Consider the following 20,941-nt stretch of genomic DNA (forward strand, 5'->3'; position numbering starts at 1 on the left):
CTTTGGTGAAACGTTGGGACCATCACATGCTCCTGGACCACACCTACAAGCCCGGAAAACACCGACATGATATTTTCACTGGCAAATTTAACTGAAATTCAGCCACGAACCACCCAAGTCCAGTCTCTGTATTAAATGGGAGACTAAACGAAAGTCGGGAGCTTAAATGGTATGTTTTTTTTTTTTTGCTACTTGCTTTACGTCGCACCGACACAGATAGGTCTTATGGCGACGATGAGACAGGAAAGGGCTAGGAGTGGGAAGGAAGCGGCTATGGCCTTAATTAAGGTACAGCCCCAGCATTTGCCTGGTGTGAAAATGGGAAACCACGGAAAACCATTTTCAGGGCTGCCGACAGTGGGGTTCGAACCTACTATCACCCGAGTACTTGATACTGGCCGCACTTAAGCGACTGCAGCTATCGAGCTCGGTTAAATGGTATGAAATAATAATATGTCTATATACAGTTATCTTATTACCTCAATCTAGCAAGGTTTCTGTTCTGTTTGTTAAGAGTGTATGTTTGTTAACAAGGTGGAGATAATGATGAGGAGGCAACAACACCCTCTGAAGCAGAAGAAGATGGAGGCACATCTCCAGCTGAAGGAGAAGATGAAGATACAACTCCTGAGGAAGGAGGAGGAGGCAGTGGAGGGTTTAGGTTTCCATCCCTTATTCCTCGTCTACCTGGACTGCCTGGTTTGCGTCTCCCAGGACTGGGAGGAGGAAGACAAGGTAAGGTATCTTCCCGGTCGCGGGATGACTTAAGAAATAATTAACCCCTTGACGCCGATCTTCATACCTCCTTTTCTTCATATGCTGCTGACCTTTATGCATGGTATAGACCCCTGCAGGCCTAACTTCATTTTGTTTTAGCTTGTAAAGTTTTAAAGTTGTTGAGATGGAAATGGCATATTTTTGAAGGTGCAGATTTCTGCCTTCCTAGTATGTATGAATCGGTCCAGTTCAGTTTTTGTTTTTCTTTCTAAAGTGTTTGAATTAGTCTCACCTATTTGTGCTTGAGAGCATGTAGGCTCAAATTTCTTCTGCATTCTAGCAGATGTATGTGTCATTGCAGGTTGTTTCCTTATGTAGATTGACATCTCTTCACTGATATGAATGTGGACATCACCTGGTGAGAATTCCTATAATTTTTTCAATACCTTGAAACCTCTTATGAATCGTATTTACTTAGCTTGCTGTCACTTTGAAATATGATATTGTGTGTTGAAGAAGGTTGGCAGAGGGCAGCTTGACTGAAAGAGAAGTAATTAAGTTTTAATAATGAAAATGAAAACCTACAGCCTGTTTTCCAGTGAGTGATCGGGTCAGGGATGGACTGAATCATGCCCCCCATCTTGTGGCGAGTATAGGAACTGTGGCGGCTGCTGAAGCCTGTTGCACTCCTCTGGGGAAATGATTAATGACTGAGAGATGAAATTAAATGATAGTGGAGAGTGTTGCTGGAATGAAAGATGACAGAGAAAACCAGAGTACCCAGAGAAAAACCTGTCCCACCTGCACTTTGTCCAGCATGAATCTCACATGGAGTGACTGGGATTTGAAACAAGGAAACCAGCGGTGAGAGGCCGTCGTGCTGCCACCTGAGCCACGGAGGCTTTAAGTTTTACTAAATAAGACGATAAGAGCACTACACCAGACTGAACTGAGCAAAGCCAGAGTGGACACACAACGTAAGGAATGAGAGGGTATGATGTGCGCGGCCAAGTAATGGACGACGAAACACGCCAAAGTATACGCCTACTTTCTCATGAATTTTCTCACGAAATGATTGTCCCATTAACCTGGGATTTGTGCTAAATGAATCCTTGAACTATTGTTCCCGGTTTTTCTGCTCAAAGTTCCCAAGGCAACAATTACCGTAGTTTTCATTGCATTGTGAAAAAACCCATGCAAATACAAGAACATTACTTTCATCCCATATAAAATGTGGAAGGTCTCTTCTCCATTACTACACTACAAGGTAAATATAAAGTTAATTAATGTAAACTACATTCTTTTGAGTCTCTACAGTAAACATTTGAAAATAATCTGAACTAAAAGTAGTTACAGTGAATTTTTAAAGAGATCGCTGCATTCTCTTAGTGCTCACGTGTGAATCACCTCTTCCACTCTCAAATGTTCTCCATTGCTGAGGGGTTATCGAGCTTCAGGAATATTTCTCTTGGAGAAACACATTACCCAGTAATGGCACCAGACTGGGCACTGGATCCATCACAGTGAACATCAGCTGATATTTTCAAGAACACAGTTGAAAAGAAAGGGTAAGAGCTCATCAGGACAACGAACACCAGTCTTAATATCAAGAGATCTAGAGGTTCCCCCAATGAATTTCACTTATGAGATAGGTAAGGGTTATTCTGCCCAAAGGCAGGTCCGAACCTCCGCAGAGGTGTTCCTGAGCCAGAGTTTACGTGCGGTAGGGTGGCTAGTTCCTTTCCGCTCTTCCATTCCCTTACCCCCCCACCAACAGCGCGTGGCAACCCATCCAACTCCTGACCATGCCCAATGTTGCATAACTTTGGAGATCTCATGGGATCCGGTGTTTCAACACGGCTACGGCTGTTGGCTCACTTATGAGAAAGTGTTGATAATAGAACAAGTCTTGTTGTCCATGCTCAGTTCCTGAAAAAAGGGTATAACAATTTATTACTATGATTTCCTCCTATTCAATACAGTAAAGTTTTTTTTTTTTTACACTTATGATTTAAAATCTATACATATTTCAGCTCTAATTTGGGCCATCTCCACTAGAAAATATTATTAAAACATATTAATAATTAAAAACAATTAAAATTATGTTGAGGAATGATCTATGTGATCAACATGTGGTACACTGTTCTTATCTTGAAGATTGAGTTGATGGTCAAAGTGGATGGTAGTAAAATGGAAGGTTACAATTTATAAAATTCATTATGTTTGTACTAGGGTAGTAAATCCTCTTGTCTCGAGTAATATTAAAAAGGTCCTTGATGTCATCAAAGAAATGAATATCAGACAATGGGAAAACAATTTCTAATGTTGTTGTTGTTGTTCTTGTTGTAACCTACGACTTTATTGGGAAGTAACTCCAGTACAAAATTGATATCTCTAGACAACAATAATAAACATATAACATTAATAAAGTACAGATGTATTAGGGAACAGAGCTTTGTTTCATCTTGTCTCTGGCTGTCCAGTCATCATCATCGGCCACTACTTGTATCCGAGTGTATGTTTTTCATTTGCAATTCATGTACAGTCCGTTTTGTGTAAATGACGCTGATGACTCATCAGGCCAATTCTTGCATAGAACATGCGGTCACATTTGGCACACCTGAGAGAAGGGGCTGGATGTGGTTGAGTTTGTCTGAGTTTTCTTCTAAGACAAGCCTCTGTTTGCAGTCTTTGACACTCAGTTTCAAACTGCAATACAGCAGTGGATGTGATTGCACGCCAGCGAGGGCGATCTTCAGCAAGTGTGTGCCAATGTTTGTGCTCTTCTAGGATTTTTTGAGCTGATCTTTGCAGCCTTTCAGAGGTGCACCTGCCAGAACTGAGTTCACTGCATAGTATCTGTCGGGGTAGCCCATTGTCATACATGCGTTGGACATGACCAGTCCATCTAAGCTGGTGACCTGTGATGGAAGTTTCTATTCTGTTCATCTGTGCCCTTTCAAGTACTACAACATTAGAGACATAATCCTCCCATTTGATATTCATAATAATCCTAAGCTTCTGCTGGTGAAAACGTTCCAATTTCTTGATGTCACAGCAGTATGGAGTCCATGTTTCACATCCATACAATAAAGTGGAGACAACGACAGCTGTCCAGTAAAGGGCTGGTAAATTGCCTTGTTTTCGTTGGGTTGGGTTGAGCCCTGTGTACTGAAGTAGGTGTTTGGAGTCCCGCACTGATCCAGTAATTTTGCAAATGGTACACTTTTCCATCAGGTATATTTTGATTCTAGCTAGATGTGCAGCTAAATGGTCATGTCCTGTTTCCAGTCTGAAGATTGCCATTGCTTCCTTCCTTGGCTTGCTTTTATTTTTTGGCCATAGGTCATTTCCTCCCCCATTTCTTCATTGTAGTAAGTTGGGTAGTTTCTTTATTCCATTTTCCAAGGGTTTTATTTGTAATTATCTTCTTGATTGAGTTAGCTGCTGGAGTTCTGGTTCTCATGTAGTAACTAATGCCTTTTTTTGCAAGTTTATCTGCCAATGTTTCTCTTTAAAGATTTAAATTTTGTTAGCAGATATTTAATGTCATGAATTCTTGATGAATGGGGTCTGGTATTTGACGGTACTGCTTGCATGGCAGGTAATGAATCTGTGAGTAGGACTGCTTCTTCAAATGAATTGACGCTATAAATCAGAATTTGTAGTACTTCTATTTCTTTTTGTTAAGATATCTACCTAGTGGAGCATATTGTGAGAATAATAGTCAGAAAACTTTAGCACCTGCTCCTCTGTCATCTATTTGTGAGCCATCTGTGAAGACTCTTAAGCACTGATCTTCAGGATATTCTTTGCTTAGCATACTAAGTGCTGAGTTTCTCAGCATTACTGGGATACCGTCTTTTTATTTTTTTTTGAGATTATCTGGGATAGGTTGGTTGGTTGGTGTTGAGGTTTAGTCCAATGGTATTGGTTGAGGGATGGTTTCAATTTTGGATGGTGTACTTAGTGCTTTTAAAATATTTCTACTAGCAGTTATAGGTGTTTCTTGGGTTTTTAGTCATTCATTGTGTCTTATTCTGGGTACCCAGTTTTCTTTTTGTGATGCTTTCATTGTAACTAAGTTTATTGCACCTTGTTTTTATATTTCTCTTTGTATTGGTGGGTTATTTGTATATAGCTGTAGTGCTGTAATTAGTGTTGGTTTAACTGCTACTGATATTAATCTTAAGGCTCCTTTTATAGTTACATGCCACATGCTACACGCCACACGCCAAGCATGTGAATTAACATTGTTCAAATGGGACCATTTTATACTTACCTGCTCGCGTCTCGCGGTCGCTTCCTCCCGCCAGGCATGTGACTGAGGCGGGTCGGGACGAGCAGGTGGCCGCCACGCCTGACATGTCACGCCGCGCGGGTGGGACCAAAACCTTATGGGAATGTTTATAGTTGACGCTTCATGCCGGGCGGTTCAGTACAGTTTGTGGTCTAGTCGAGTGCTAACCAGGACAATGGATGCTGGATTAGATACGGAACTGCTCATTAGCGAATGCAGTGTAGATCGGTGTTATGGGATCCAGGTAACGAAGACTACAAAAATCGAGATCTTCGGAATAAGGCGTGGGAGTAAATCTGCAGCGTTATCACCCCTACCTATGAAGAAAGATTCATATAATGCACACTCTCGAAATGAAACCGATTCGGGTCAGTCCCAATTGAGTTATGTCCTCCCAAATCAACCTTCTACATCTTTGTCTGATCCAGGTCAATTCCAAATTTACTATAATGATCCACGTCAATGCCGGCCATCATATATTTGCCTAGATGAATCTACACATTCTTGGAAATCAGCAAGTTCTGAATAGTTTTAAATGTGAAATGACTAGTCAGCAATATACAAAGGACATGAACTTTACTCAAAGCTAAAGTTACAAACATAATGTTAGAAATAATTTACATTTAGTTTTTTACATTGGACGAATGGGCAGGAAGTGTTTTCTTGTAATATGGGACTGACATTATATTTTTCCAAATAATTCATCAAATGATTTTGGGGTCATCCTAAAATAATTAAAAACATTGTTTCGTCCTCTCGTGGGTGAGTGTAAAGGATTTTGAAAGCTCCTATCATATACTGTATATTTGGATGTTCAGAGGATGAAAACTGAAATGCCTTTTCCTCTTTTTTTTTTCCCTGCCCTTATCTCGCAGAGGTATGCAGCTGCGAATACTTTAGATGTAAACTCTGCCATTGTACCTGCTCGACAGATACGAAACTATAAAAGGGTCCTTTCCAAGTGCGAACGCCACATGCCTGGCTTCAAGCATGTGGCATGTAAGTATAAAAGGAGCCTAAGGCATTTGATTGTATTCTTTGCAGTTGTTCTAGAATTTTATAATTTCCTGTGACTATTACCCCACTTCCATATTTAATTATAAGTTTTACATATGTGTTATAGGTGATGTTGAGTGTGCTTTGTGTACATCCCCATTTAGTACCTGCTAGTCTCTTCATCAGGTTAATCCATTTATTCGCTTTTTCAGATGTTTTTCTGACTTAGTTTCTCCAATTTAATTTGTTCTCAAGTGTCACACCTAGATATTTAGTGTTGCTGCTCTTTTCTAATGTGTGACTTGTATAAATATTTGGTTAGTTGCCAATAAGATATTGAAACGGCAATAAATTTTCATCTTGTGGTAATAAAGAGTATGTTTAAAAAAATCAAGGTGGAGATAACGATGAGGAAGGTACAACATCCTCTGGAGGAGAAGGCGAAGGTACAACGTCCTCTGGAGGAGAAAGTGAAGGTACAACATCCTCTGGAGGAGAAGGTGAAGATACAACGTCTTCTGGAGGAGAAGGTGAAGGTACAACGTCCTCTGGAGGAGAAGGTGAAGATACAACGTCTTCTGGAGGAGAAGGTGAAGGTACAACGTCCTCTGGAGGAGAAGGTGAAGATACAATGTCCTCTGGAGGAGAAGGTGAAGGTGCAACGTCCTCTGGAGTAGAAGGTGAAGGTACAACCTCTGAGGAAGGAGTGGGAGGCAGAGAACAAGGTAAGATGTCTTCCCAGGAGTGAGAGTCATGAGAAAACTTAGGATATGATTAATAATCTGAAAGAAAAATCAAGCTGCATTGTAAATAAGTCAAGCAGTGGAAGAAAACCTGAAAACATCCTGATAATATCCAATTCAGAAATGGATGGCTTGAGTTTGATGAGGGAAGAAGTCTTTATTTTTTATTTTTTAATAATTAGCTTTACTGAATGAATGAATGAAAACCTACAACCTGTTTTCCAGTCAGGGACCGGGTCAGGGATGGAATGAATGAATGGAATCTTACAGCGAGGATAGGAATTATTCTGGCTGCTGAGGCCTGTTGCACTCCTCTGAAGCAATGATTAATGACTGACAGATGAAATGAAATTATATAGGAGAGTGTTGCTGGAATGAAAGATGACAGGGAAAACCAGAGTACCTGGAGAAAAACCTGTCCTGCCTCTGCTTTGTCCAGTACAAATCTCACATGGAGTGACTGGGATTTGAACCACGGAACCCAGCAGTGAGAGGCCGATGCACTGCCGCCTGAGCCACAGAGGCTTTAATTTGCTTTACTATTACAAGTAATACATTTCATCTTAATCTGTGGTGGAGTTATTATATATAAAAAATTCCAACTTGTACGTTTGGGAAGTTCCTCCTTTCCACCTCTTTAAAATCTTACGATTTTTCTTAGATTAAAATAACATTAATTTATTTTAAAATTAGTTGGTATATGTTTTGTTTTTCATTGAAAACATCTTCAGCTGTGACAATATAAACTATACGCAAGAACACAAGTTACATAAATAAAACACAATATTAAAAACAACTTATGCTTGACCAGATAAAAGGTCTGTCTTTGGTTTTCTCTTCTTGATGTAAAAGATGTGTTATTCATGAAATGCCACTTGGAGGATTGAGCGCAGTAGGAGGCCGGGTGTGAGTCAGCCATGAGGCATGTCAGGTAATTTGGACGCAACTACATCACGGAGAGTTCTTTCCAACTTGAACACAATTAGTCCATTTCATCTGACATGAAAATTCCGCCATTCCATTCACATGAAGTGTTGAATGTTACAAGAACTTGCATAACTGTACACGTTTTTAAATATATTTTTTTACAATTTGCTTTAAGTCGCACTGAGGTCTTATGGCGACGACAGGGATAGGAAAGGCCTAGGAGGGGGAGGAAAGCAGCCATGGCCTTAAGTAAGGTACAGCCCCAGCATTTGCCTGCTGTGAAAATGGGAAATCACGGAAAACCATTTTCAGAGCTGCCAACAGTGGGGTTCGAACCCTCTATCTCCCAGATGCAAGCTCACAGATGCTCTCCCCTAACTGCATGGCCAACTTGCCTGGTTAGCGGTACACTACTGTTTCATTTATTCATTAAGAAATTTTAAGATTCCTTTTATCTTAGGATAGTTTTTTATATATACACATGATTTCAGTGATTTGATAGAATCTGAGGATGTTCTTGTAGAACAAAACATGTCATTCTTTGTTTAAGAGTATGTATTTTTTTCACAGGTATGCAATAGTGTTATAGTTATATTGAAATCGTGTGTTTGTCAGACTGGAAAGCTTTCAAGTTACATTCACCTCATCAACACTTGTGCTTAATGAGCCTTTCCTTCAACCACCATCGTTTCCATGGCTTCTTTCTGGAAGTATGCTCCGCTAGCCTCTCCAGGACCCTGACCTGCTTGAGAACAGAAGTGATGGTTCGATGTGTTCGGCATAGCACTTGATGATAAACCCACGTCCTCCTCTCAGCTGTTAAACAGTCTGTGTCTCAGCTATCCATGTTCCTGTTTTTCTATTCATAACCTCACGCATCACTTGTTCTTTTCTATATTTGTATCAACCTATTAGGTTCCTTTTGTGTTTGCTCTGTGTTTCTGGTCCTTCAAAATACATATTTCTCCAAATCTAAGATGACCCTGAATGCAAGAACTCTCCCACTTTACCCTTCAAAAAAATTAATTGGGCCAAAAAAATTGCTTTGTAAACTCATAATTTTATTTGAGACAAGAATAATCACGCACAAGTATCACGTAAAGTCTACCTACTCTTCTAATCATTTTCATTACATGCATCTGATACTACCTTTGAACGGGAACAGGAATTGCTCTTTGTAGTGCCACTTCACAAGCCTGCTTTCATATTGCATCTCATGTTATGGCCATTTCCTGCTTGCAGTTTTTGTGGACATACCACACAATTTCATCTTTGACTTGTTTAAACCATCCTTGTTATGCGCCACTGAATGCCTTTCTTGTAGAGAATGCATTTTTTAAGCAATCTTTGTCTTTGTGCCAACACTGGATTCAGTTACGCTGTATTTTCTTGAGGCTGTACAATATTACTCCTCATTTCCACATGTTTAATAACTACTGGCATCATAATATTGACAAGAAGCTGTTGAAAACTTGCCGGTAATGCCGGTTCCATGTGTCTCAACAATACGATGATCCATCACGAAAATACAATTTGTTTGCTTTATGTCGCACTGACTTATGGCTACGATGGGGTGGGAAAAGACTAGGAGTGGAAAGGAAGCAGCCATGGCCTTAATAAAAGTACAGCCCCAGCATTTCCTTGGTCTGATGGAAAACGAAGAAAAACCATCTTTAGGATTGCTGACAGTGGGGTTCAAACCCACTATATCTCAAATTTCAAGCTCACAGCTGCATAACCCTAACCACCCTAACCACACGGCCAACTTGGTTGGTCATCTGGAAATATTCCTGCTTTAAATAAAATAAATTTCATTGTGCTAAGTCCATATTGTTGTAAGTATCACTTTATCATGTATTCCACCTTTACAATACAATTTGCGTCTTTATTAATATACTTCATTAAAATCGATACGTTTCATCCCTAATGGGACATCATCAGCCAATACATGAATTAAAAAACCTTGTAAAATTGTCACATGAATATTAATACATTTTGCTTTACATCGCACTGACATGGACAGGTCTTATGGCGACGATGGGCCAGGGAAGGGCTAGGAGTGGGAAGGAAGCGGCCGTGGCCTTAATTAAGGCACAGCCCCAGCATTTGCCTGGTGTGAAAATGGGAAACCACGGAAAACCATTTTCAGGGCTGCCGACAGTGGGGTTCGATCCTACTATCTCCCGAATACTGGATACTCGCCGCTCTTAAGCGACTGCAGCTATCGAGCTCGGTAATATTAATACATATGTACAGTGAAAACACATTCACTTGTAGATAAAAATTATGTATGTCATCTTGTTCTTGAAAGATCAAATGTGAGTGCAACTTTGTGATAAGAATCTTGAGGAGTCTGACCATATGTTGAACATAATATTGATGTTGATGAATTGAGCAGTTCAAAACAGCATGGAACATCAATTTATAGATGGAAAATTTGACTAGGACTGCATAGTTGTTGGTGGAGTACTGCATAAGTAATACTCTGGCCTAAAAATAGAAAAAAAAATGCTGTGATACAAATGAAACACTCATGTATTGGGAACTTGTGTAAGCAACATCTGGTTACTCACGTCCTGTCCCTATTGTATTATAAAGGTGGAATAAGTGATAAGGATTGCTAAAGTAATATTCCTGCTGTCCATAAAAATGTTACTTCTACTAAGCATTAGGTACAAGTGGCTGCTGCTAGACATGTCTCCCTTGTCAGGTTTGGCCAGCTTCAGAGACTAGCGATGTATAATAAAGACACACCCATTGAGGGTCAACAAGTTCGGTGCAGCGCCAGGGGGTGGGGTGAAGGGAAGCAGCGTGGTTGTCATGGTAGCAACCTGTGGTGTTCATTACTGTTAGGTTACGAATGAAGGATGACCCTTGATTTTTCACATGAAATTGTGAGGAAAAAACGTCTTGGATTCAGAGAAATACAGTATTTATGTCTCTTCCATTTTTTTACTGTCTTGTTATTGTACACTTGCCACATCAAGATGGCCCCTCAGTGAGTGTCAATGCCTGCACTCCTGAAGCAGAAATAGCTCCTTGGAGACTGAGGAATAAGGAGAAAAGATAGTCTGTGGTCCTTCCTTTGAATATACAAGGTCTCTCCTTTAAACAAAGACGAAACGCATGGTGTTTGCACTCTGTGCTACGGCAGATGCCACAGCCAAACTTCTGTTGCATGCGGCCGCCTTGCTTTAACCGTGTATACAATCTTATATGTAATCTTACCTTATAAAAGATGCTGGAATTGACATCCTTCCTGGGTTATACAGGCATTACATCCAAGTGAGTTCTGCCAGTGTAATGTTCCCAATTTCATTCGTAATGTTTTCTTTCAGTTCCTCCAATGTGTGAGGATTTGTTCGAAACACTTTCTCTTTCAGTTTACCCCACAAATAAAATTTGCACACTGTCAGATCTGGAGAATAATGGGGAAATAGACGAGCACTCATCACTGTCTGCAAACACTTCAGAGATTGTAAGAAGGGAATCTTCTACTGTATGAGCAGAGACTGAATCTTGTTGAAACCACCCAAGCAATTTTTCTTCTTCTGTTAACTGATGGAAGAACGGCGCCATAATGTCATCTTGGTACCTGTCTGCATTTACTGTCGTCTGAGAAAAACAGGTTCAATTATTCGTCTTGCACTAACAGCACACCAAATACCCAGCTTCCTATCATAATGAAGAACTTTATAAATACGATTAGGATTTTTCCGCACACCAACAGCGAGAGTTATGACCTTTCATACAACCATTAAGATTAAACTAGAACTTTTACATATGGAAATACGGTGTTGCAATGACAACTGTCCCACCATGTTAACAGCTGAAATTCAGACTGGTGACTGATGCTTGCGAGGTCGAACACGTGCACAGTGCTTGCAAGTTCAAGAACTATGCGTGCACCTCCCATACTCTAACTTTTACATTGCAGAGTAAAAACGCCGCTTCGTGTATGAATTAGGAAACGATTTCCTTCATAGAATTATCTAGATTGAAATTATAACACATTACCTTTTCACTAGACTAAACAAGATACAGAGCAATCTAACAGTAAAAGTTGGATAAACCCGGTGAGATAAAACAGAAAGAGTGGCTGAAACAAATTAACTTGAAACTGTGATAAGATACTTTTTAATTTGAAGCACATGCAGGATGTAACGTTAAGGTTCAGGGCAGGTTCCTCGCACGTAGAGGAAGAAAGTATTGTTATGTGGAGACGTTATAACTCATTTTCTATAACTCTACATAGTACATGAATCATGAGAAACACAGAGAAATGGAGGGTATCAGCCATAGCCAGACTTCTCAGCTCAGCAGAGGTCTCTTCTCACTTCCCACCATTTCTTCCGTCAGTGATATTGCAAAGGAACTCCTCATGCTGCACAATATGACCAAATTTTATTTTTCATTATTCAATTTCAGTGACCAGACTCCATTTTTCTCCTACTGCTCTTCATTACAGTGATATTTATCCTCAGTATTCTCCTCGAGATCTACACTAGAACCGCTTCTAAGTTCTTCTTTCCTTGTTCTCCTAATAACTCTCAGAAAAATGCTCGATATAAAGGTTTTCAGAAAGGACTTCACAGTTTCAATGCCTACAGCCTATATTTGTTGGTGAAGAGGTTCTATTTATCTTGAAACAATTTTTTTGCCTGTACCATACTTTTCCTGATTTCTGGTAGACTCCACCTGTCAGTCACGATAAGGTTCCAAGGTAGCAAACACTTTTAGTTATTCGATGTTTATGTCTGTTACAGGGATTTGGCTGGATTTACATACTGTCATGGTTTTAGTTTTCTTGGCTTTAATTTTCAGGTTCCATTTGCTCCAAAGTTTCTGCTGGTTCGTTGAGAATTTTCTGCTTACCCTTTCTGGTTTCTGCCTAAATTATATCAAATAAAAATGCCTACATACAGTAGACTAAGGGTATATATGTTATGCAATAAGGAGTGCATAGAACCATTACTTTGTTTTGGTTTCCTTGTTCTTCCTATTTTCCAAAAACTTCCTCATCCTCTTACCACGAGTCTGATGTCTACCTTATGTCCATGCATTTTTTTTTTAGTCACAAATTTCTTGCCGTCAATTCCTTGGGTGTGAACTTAGTGATTTTCTGACTAAATGTAGTCCGTGTAGTTGCTAAGGGGTAAATATTAACTTCTGTGACATCCTCTCGGATGTCAACTAAACAGCATACCAGAGGCTATATTATTGTTATTATTCACGACAATCTGTGAGCCACATTTACAAAATCTACCTGTTCTTCTCTTTGCACGCTCGACAAAGATCCTTATGTCTTTAGCTTTCTTTTTCTCGGTCTTCTTCTGAAATGTTCCGTGGCTCGGTCGGTGGGTTTTCAGGTGCATGCCTCATTCGCACATCGTTTTTTCTAAATGTTGTTCTGTCCCGTATCTCTTTCTCCTTGGCATCTATTTCTACTAGGTCATTCTGCACCTCTGCAAGCCATCCAGGCTGTGTTTTCCACTGTGTTTGCAGGAGTAGTAATCTGTTTGCTAACCTATCTTGATTATTATTATTATTATTGTTATATTTTCTTAATCAAGGTGGAGATAATGAGGAGGAAGGTACAACGTCTGCTGGAGAAGAAGGTGAAGGAGGAGAAGCTACAACTACTGAGGAAGAAGGAGGAAGTCGTGGAGGATTTAGGTTACCATCGCTTACTCCACGTCTGCCTGGTCTGCCTGCTCTGCCTGCTCTGCCTGGTTTACCTTTCCCAGGACTGGGTAGAGGAGGACAAGGTAAGATGTCTTCCCAGGATGACTTAAGAAATAATTAAGAAACTGTTTAATTAAGGTATTAGAAATGGATTGAAAGGAAAAACTTCCAGTAGAGTGCATAAGTCAGGCAGTACAAGAAAACTTGCTCAATGCAACAGAAAAGCTTCTTGTTAACATAGTGCGATGAGTTTGAGGAGGGAAGAAGTCAAGATAATGATAAATATATCTGTGACACTTAAAACTGTAAAAGTAGATGAATTAGGAGATAATTTGTTTCATATAATTACATTATGTTCACCTCTGTGGTGTAGTGGTTAGTGTGATTAGCTGCCACCCTTGGAGTCCCGGGTTCAATTGCCAGCTCTGCCATGAAATTTGAAAAGTGGTACGAGCGTAGGCAGTTCAGCTGAGTAGAGGGCAGTTCAATTCCCTCCTCAGCCATCCTCAAAGTGGTTTTCCATGGTTTCCTACTTCTCCTCCAGGAAAATGCTGGGATGGTACTTACTGTAAGTTAATACAATGGCCACTCCTTCCCTCTTCCTTGTCTATCCCTTCTGATCTTCCCATCCTCCCACAAGGCCCCTGTAGGGAAGCTGAGGCTGCCTGTTCAAGACACTGGTCTTCCTCCCCAGTTGTATCACCCAACCCAAAGTTTTATGCTCCAGGACATTACCGTTGAGGCGGGATCCCTCGCTGAGTCTGAGGGAAAACAAACCCTGGAGAAAGAAAGAATGAAGGAAAGAAAGGTAATTAGATTACCCTCTTCAAGTTGTTCCACCACTTGTGAAATGAAAACAGATCTAAACATCTATTGTCAGAATGTTCACAGCCTAAATAATAAGCTGTCTGAATGTGAGCTGTCTCTGCCAGACTTAAGAAAAATTGATGTGATCGGACTTACTGAAACATGGCTCTCGTGGGCTAGTGACAGTGAACTATCACTCAGCGCTTATTACAGCGTATTTTGCCATGATCACACTATTCTAGGTGGTGGAGTTATGCTAGCAGTGAACAGTGCGCTACTGTGTAAACGAAGGACAGATCTCAAACAGAACTGTGAGTGGAGCTACTCTTTCCTCAATGGCTTGTACTTGTGGGATGTTACTATAGACCACCCAACGGCCCATTCTGTGGCCTTGAACAGTGTCCAGTCTCAGTCATTGTAGCTCTCCTTCACAGTGAAGTAATTTTAATGGGCGACTTTACCTTGTCTATAAAGTGGTCTTCTCCAACTACTGGAGTGTCAGCTAACAATTGTGACAGATATTTTATAGACAGTTTTATTAATGGCCTCAGACTAAAACAGTTTAATATGTACCCAACCTGTGGACCCAACACCTTGGACCTCATGCTCTCCTCATTAGAACTTAAAACAATAACCCCAGGCAGAAACATTTTCCTCTGCGACCATCAGTCTCTCAATGCTACATTCCTCCTACCTCACCCCTCCTCACAGCAGGTCATCCTCCCACTGTACCTACATCTGGCGCCGTGCCGACTGGCTTGCAATGTGTCGCGCCCTGGAATGTCTTCCCTGGAGCCTTCTCTAAATAGCTGATATTGAAACGGCTCTTGACCTGCTTTACGACTGGCTGCAAGCTGCAATTAATGACTTCATGCCTGCACAACGGGCTACTACCAGCAAATATCAACACTGGATATCACAAGAGACCAGACTGATACTATTTTATAAGAAGAGAGCACTGCCAGTGGCATCAGGTAGCCTACGCAGTGGCCTCCGCATTATGCATTGGCCATGCATTTTGGTGGGTGTGCTGTTTGCCAACTGATGAGCCCAACTTGACACACTGGGGTGAAACACTGGCAGCCAGGAATGTCCAATGGCGGATCATTTATATTGGTATTATTGTGGAAAGTCTTCCCTAACCCACACATTCACAATACCTTTGTTAAAAACCACTGCCTCATGAGATTTATGGTCAGAAAGGACTACAAAACACACGTAGACACTGTTACTGAAAATGTCCACAGCAGCCTCAAGCACTACTGGAGTCTCACCAACACACGGAGAAGGACGGAATGGATTCCCATCAGCATGAACCACAACGATGCAACAGCAAACAGCGCTGATTGCAATGAACTGTTCAAGAGGTATTTCTTTTCCAACTTCTCCCTCCCCCCCCCTCCCTTACAAAAGTAACTGCTCCCTCCTGTAGGTACAGTTTCAAACAGAACCCTATCAAGCATAACTACCACACCAAGTGAAATTCATAACCTTCTTCAAACTCTTCGTACCAACAAAGCTACTGGCCCCAACACTATAGGTCCTCTTTTCCTAAAAAATACTGCCAGCACTCTTTGTATCCCTCTCTCTAAATTATTTAATAGGTGTTTCACCATGGGTTATTTTCCTATTAATGGGAAACAGGCAAATATTGTTCCATTTCTGAAATCAGGCAACAAATTTAATGTGTCATATTACCGACCAATTTCTATTCTCTCCACACTATCCTTTATCTTTGAAAATATTATACTCCTGTCATCATCATCATCATCATCATCATCATTTCCCTTTATCCAGCTGTAGCCAGGTAGGGGCAAATATGGTTCCTCTCCACTTTCTTCGGTCTTTCCACCACTCCTCCTCCAACACTGTGTCCCAGTCCAGGTTTCTTTCTATAATGCTGCGTTGGATGGTATCCTTCCATCTCAATCGTTGTTGTCCACGGCCTCTCCTTCCTTGGATTTGCATTTCCATCACCTTTTCTTGGCATTCTTTCGTCGCTCATTCGCTTTATGTGCCCAAACCATCTTAGTCGGCTCTTCTCTATTCTATCATTCATTTTTTCCACTCCAATTTCTTCCCGGATTTTCTCATTCCTTATTTTGTCTCGTCTACTCTTCTGTATCATACTCCTCAAGAATTTCATTTCGGCTGCCTGTATTTGACTCTTATCCTTCTTTGTCATTGTCCAAGTTTCTGCTCCGTAAGTTGTTATGGGTACGTAATACATCTTGTACATAGTATCCTTTGCTTCCATTGGCACATCTTTGTCCCATAACATGTTTCTTACACTATGATAGAAACAACTTCCAGCTTGAATCCTTTTACTAATCTCAGCATCCAGTCGAGCATTCTCCATTAATTCACTCCCCAGGTATTTAAACGTTTCCACTACTTCCAGGGGCTTGTCTGCAAGTCTAATCCGACCTTTCCCTTCTTTCTCCCCTCTAGTCATAACAAGAGTTTTACTCTTTTCTACACTTATTTTCAATCCACATTCTTCAATCTTCCCATTCACCACATTCAATTGTACTTGAACCTTCCCGTCATCTTCTCCCCAAATCACAATATCATCTGCAAATAACATCATGTTCATTTCTCTTCCTCCATATGCTGCTTTTGCTGTTCTCATGATGTCATCCATTACTATTGTAAACAGGATTGGTGATAGAACACTCCTGTGTCTCCCTATATCTCAACCAATCAGCATGGTTTTCTATCAGGTGGCTCTCGTCTAACAAACCTGGCCACTCTGTATAGCTTTGCATCACATGCCATTGCAGCTAAATCACAGCTGGATATCTGCTACGTAGACATTTAGAAAGCTTTCGATTCTGTACACCATACTCTGCTCCTCAATAAACTCTCCGAGTGATATAACATACATCGCAGTCTTCTGACCCTTTATGCTGGCTTCCTACATAACCGTTGGCAGAGAGTGGTAATATCAGGCACTTCATTCTCGTGGTTACCAGTCATCTCCGGTGTCCCACAAGGCAGTCCTCTTGGCCCCTTGCTGTTTTACTTGTTTATGGACGATCAGTCATCTGAACTCAACAAAACAGCAAATACCCTACATTTTGCTGATGACTGCAAGATATTTAGGGAGATCAGGAATCCAGCAGACGTAGCTCTGCTACAGTCCTCACTCAACGCCCTTTCAAACTAGTGCTGTACTTAGAAACTTATCCCCAATCCACAAAAATGCAGCCACATGTCCATAACTCTGTATAAATCTACTCTACCAACATCATATTACTTACTCAACAAGTCCATCACCATAGTTATGCAACAGCGTGACTTAGGTGTAATATTCAATACAAAATTACAATTTAAGAACCACACAGAAACATACACAACCAAGGCTATAAAATTACTAGGCATTCTCTGTGGCTTCACAGAAATTTCTTATCCCACTGCTTTTTATCACTTCTTCCTCACAATCATTCAACCTCTCTTGAACTATTATTCTTCAATTTGGACAACAGCCTCCTCCTCCAATATTAACGAGTTAGACAGAGCAGTATCCTTCTTTGATGCAATTGTTAGGAACAGAAACGTCAAGCTTAGAAATCTGCCTACGCAACAGGTATTAAGGACAATAAATATATCACCACTGCACATCAGGTGACAGGTAGGTGACCTAAGTTTCCTCCACAGGATCTTAAATGAGAGCATTACTGCTCAGAACATCTTGTTTCATTTTTCTCCCTCCGCGTTCCTTCCCGCTCCACCAGAACCAAAAATCGTCTCCACATTCCCCCCCACTCAGCACTCAATACTTCAATTATTTTTCCTAATCTGCCTCCCAACAATCTTTCACAATATTAATAGGAGACAAGAGCTTGATATAGCATCAAGTAAAAGTACATTCAGGAGGGGTGTAAACAGTCTCCCAAGGATAAGTTGATTGTGAAGAGGTTATACCAATGTTTTGACCCACGATAGCTTGCTATGAACATGGATACCCTCATGGTTTTCAATTTGGACAGTCATTATTAATAAGCTGTGTACCTGATCTTGGGGGCTCAATCAAACAAACAATCATTACTGACCTGCATTTAGGGTAGTCGCCCAGGTGGCAGATTCCGTATCTGTTGTTTTCCTAGCTTTTTCTTAAATGATTGCACAGAAATTGGAAATTTATTGAACATAACCCTTGGTAAGTTATTCCGATCCCTAACTCCCCTTCCTACAAACGAATATTTGCCCCAATTTGTCCTCTCGAATTCCAATTTCATCTTCATATTGTGATCTTTCCTACATTTAAAGACACCACTCAAACTTATTTGTCTACTGATGTCATTCTACACCATCTCTCCACTGACAACTTGGAACATACCACTTATGACACAGATGTTGATTCCCACAGGGAACCTGAAATATTTATCCCAAATGAGAAAATTTATAATACCAATGTAGTTAGTCCGTTATTGGACATTATAAATTTTCAGCTAACTCATTCCTGGTTGCCAGCATTTTGCAGCAGTGTGCTAAATTGGGCTCATCAGTTGGTAAATACCACACCCACCAAGACGCATGGTAGTGCAAACCGTGGAGGCCTAGGGACCTAGGGGGATGTTTTCATTCCCCTTCCCGAAGCCGTGGAGGCCACTGTGCAGGCTATTTGGAGCCATCGACAGTGCCAATGCACTATGGGAGACTTCGTCTAATTTCCAAAAATTGATGCCTGTCTGGCCATCAGATGACATACATTTTGATTCCCATAGAAAACCTGAAATATTTGTCCCTTACAGAATATTATAGATCACAACTGCGAGCTCAATGTATTAAATTTGCTGCACTTCAATTCAATTTCATGTACAGTAGTGAACAAATATCCTGGAAGAACACATTTTTAATAAACTCAATGACAAAAAAAATCACTCATCAAAAGGGAATCGTCAGTATACCGCTTCTAAGTTTTTCTTCCCTTGTTCTCCTAACAACTTTCAGAAAAACACTCGATATAAAGATTTTGGAAGGCCTCCTGAGTTTCACTGCTTACATATTTGTTGGTGAATAGATTGTATTCATCTTGGAACATTTTCTTTTCCCATAGCACACCTTTCCTGATATCTGGTAGATTCGACTTGTGAGTCATTATTAAGGTTCCAAGGTAGCAAACTTGTTTTCGGTACCCAAATTTACCAGGGCCAAATGTTTATGTCGGTTACAGGGATTTGGCTGGATTTACATACTGTCATGGTTTTAGTTCTTTTGGCTTTAATTCTCAGGTTCCATTTGCTGCAAAGTTTCTCCTGGTTCGTTGAGCATTATCTGCTTACCTTTTCTTGTTTCTGCCTAAATTATATCAAATAAAAATGTCTATATACAGTAGACTGAGGCTATATATGTTATGCAATAAGGACTACATAGAACTGTTAGTTAGCTGGTATTCTTGTTCTTCTTATTTTCCAAAAACTTCCTCATCTTCTTGCCACGAGTCTGTCATCTTCCATATGTCCATGCATTATTTAGTCTCAAATTTCTTGGCGTGAAATCCTTGAGTGTGAACTTGTTGATTTTATGACTATGTGAAGTCCGTGTAGATGCCGGGAGTCAGTATTAACTTCTGTGACATCCTCTCGGATGTTACTAAGCAGCATTCCAGAGGCTATATTGTTGTTATCTTCATGACCATCTGTGAGCCACGTTTACACAATCTACCTGTCCTTCTCTTTGCACTCTCCACAAAGATGCTCACGCCTCTGGCTTTTCTTTTCTCGGTCTTCTACTGAAATATTCCACTGCTTGGGCAGTGGGTTTTCAGTCGAATGCCTCACTCCCACGACCTTTTTCCTAAAAGTTGTTCTGTCCCATACCTCTTCCTCCTTACATCTACTTCTACTAGGTCATTGTTCACCTCCGCAAGCCACCCAGTCTGTGTTTTCCATTCTTCTTCCGTAGTAGTAAACTGTTTGCTAACCTATCTTTATTATTATTATTATTATTATTATTATTATTATTATTATTATTATTATTATTATTATTATTATTATTATTATTATTATTATTATTATGTTACCTTAATCAAGGTGGAGATAATGAGGAGGAAAGTACAACGTCTGCTGGAGAAGAAGGTGAAAGTTCAACCCTCTCTGAAGGAGAAGAAGGTGAAGCTACAACTACTGAGGAAGAAGGAGGAAGTCGTGGAGGATTTAGGCTTCCATCACTCACTCCTCGTTTGCCTGGTCTGCCTGCTCTGCCTGCTCTGCCTAGTTTACCTTTCCCAGGACTGGGTAGAGGAGGACAAGGTAAGATATCCTCCCAGGATGATTTAAGAAATAATTAATGAACAGTTTATTAAAAAATATTACAAGTAGATTGAAAGGGAAAACTTACTGCAGGGTGTATAAGTCCGGCTGTACAAGAAAACTTGGTCAATGTAACTAAAAATCTTCCTGATAACATGAGGGTTATTGGTTTGAGGAGGAAATATGTCAAGAGAATAATGAATATATCTGTGATACTTGAAACTGTAAAAGTGGATGAATTAGGAGATAATTTGCTTCATATAATTAGATTATGTTCACCTCTGTGGTGTAGTGATTAGTGTGATTAGCTGCCACTCTGGAGGCCCGGGTTAGGTTCCTCGCTCTGCCAAAGAATTTAAAAGTGGTACAAGGGCTAGAATGGGGTCCACTCAGCGTAGGGAGGTCAACTGAGTAGAAGGGTGTTTGATCCCACATCAGGCATTATCGAGGTGGTTTTCCGTGGTTTCCCACTTCTCCTCCAGGAATATGCCAGGATGGTACTTACTGCA

At 40.5% G+C, this 20,941-nt stretch overlaps 1 protein-coding gene across 1 annotated transcript in view; it reads left to right on the forward strand.

The window, feature by feature from the left end:
- Positions 1 to 20,941, forward strand: part of LOC137502681 (uncharacterized PE-PGRS family protein PE_PGRS54-like) — a 119,623-nt gene that overhangs the window by 51,157 nt on the left and 47,525 nt on the right. Inside the window, exons 5-8 of the mRNA XM_068229622.1 lie at positions 535 to 735; positions 6,409 to 6,738; positions 13,257 to 13,451; positions 20,214 to 20,432. Coding sequence (XP_068085723.1) covers positions 535 to 735; positions 6,409 to 6,738; positions 13,257 to 13,451; positions 20,214 to 20,432 — 945 coding nt within the window. The remainder of the gene's footprint in view (positions 1 to 534; positions 736 to 6,408; positions 6,739 to 13,256; positions 13,452 to 20,213; positions 20,433 to 20,941) is intronic.

The sequence above is a fragment of the Anabrus simplex genome, chromosome 11 (assembly GCF_040414725.1).
Source record: "Anabrus simplex isolate iqAnaSimp1 chromosome 11, ASM4041472v1, whole genome shotgun sequence".
Classification (NCBI taxonomy): Eukaryota; Metazoa; Arthropoda; class Insecta; order Orthoptera; family Tettigoniidae; genus Anabrus; species Anabrus simplex.